Source organism: Penaeus monodon, chromosome 19, assembly GCF_015228065.2.
Source record: "Penaeus monodon isolate SGIC_2016 chromosome 19, NSTDA_Pmon_1, whole genome shotgun sequence".
In the NCBI taxonomy this organism is placed as follows: Eukaryota; Metazoa; Arthropoda; class Malacostraca; order Decapoda; family Penaeidae; genus Penaeus; species Penaeus monodon.
Window position 1 is genome coordinate 36,713,338 of NC_051404.1, and position 726 is coordinate 36,714,063.

Below are 726 nucleotides of genomic sequence, written 5' to 3' on the forward strand. Positions count from 1 at the left end.
ATTATGTATAGATATATGTGCGTATCATATACATGTACTAATTTTTCTATTATAGTTTCTTCTTACAAGATTCATCTATAAAAGCCTAAAGAATAACATAAAATTTGGTTGTCATATTGAGCCAGTCTCTAATATATGCTTTTCTTTAGAACATAACTGTGATAAGTAATGACATCATCTATGGCATTTTGCTGTTCAAAAATCAAACAATAACAAATATTATATTTATGCTTTTTGTGAGTTCACTTCACTGGCATAAAAAAGAAAATCAAACAAAAGATAACATAGGGACCAGACAAGTATTTATACAAAGACATATAGCAATACCACATACTAATTCAGAATAAGATATCCCAGGAAAAAGCCTATGAAGGAAGGGGTTCCAGGAAATCTCGCTCAATGACTGCTTCTATGTGTGCCAGGCTGGAGTTGGGAGTGGCTGAAGTGCCTGAGGCAGATGATGGCCCAGAACTAGGCAAGGATGTGGAGGAAGGGAAGGACGAAAGGACCCCTGGGGGAGTCTGTCCGATTGTGGCTGCTGCCGGTGTGAAAGATGGTGATGTGAGGGTGTTGAAGAAGGGCTGCAGATCTAAAAGGGTTGATATACTGGGCATCTTCAGCAGCAGCTCCCCAGGACGGTGTTCCAGCATCTTATTCTTTCCACTTCCAGGCTGAAACAACAGGGTGAGAATTTATCCGGTTTTAATACCTATAAATTTACAAAAG

The 726-nt window shown here is 39.0% G+C and overlaps 1 protein-coding gene across 1 annotated transcript in view; it reads right to left on the bottom strand.

Annotated features, from left to right (window-relative positions):
- Window positions 1-231: 231 nt before the first annotated feature.
- Window positions 232-726, bottom strand: part of LOC119585403 (protein dopey-1 homolog) — a 25,330-nt gene continuing 24,835 nt past the window's right edge. The window contains 1 exon segment of the mRNA XM_037934065.1: window positions 232-671. Coding sequence (XP_037789993.1) covers window positions 366-671 — 306 coding nt within the window. The 3' untranslated portion in view covers window positions 232-365.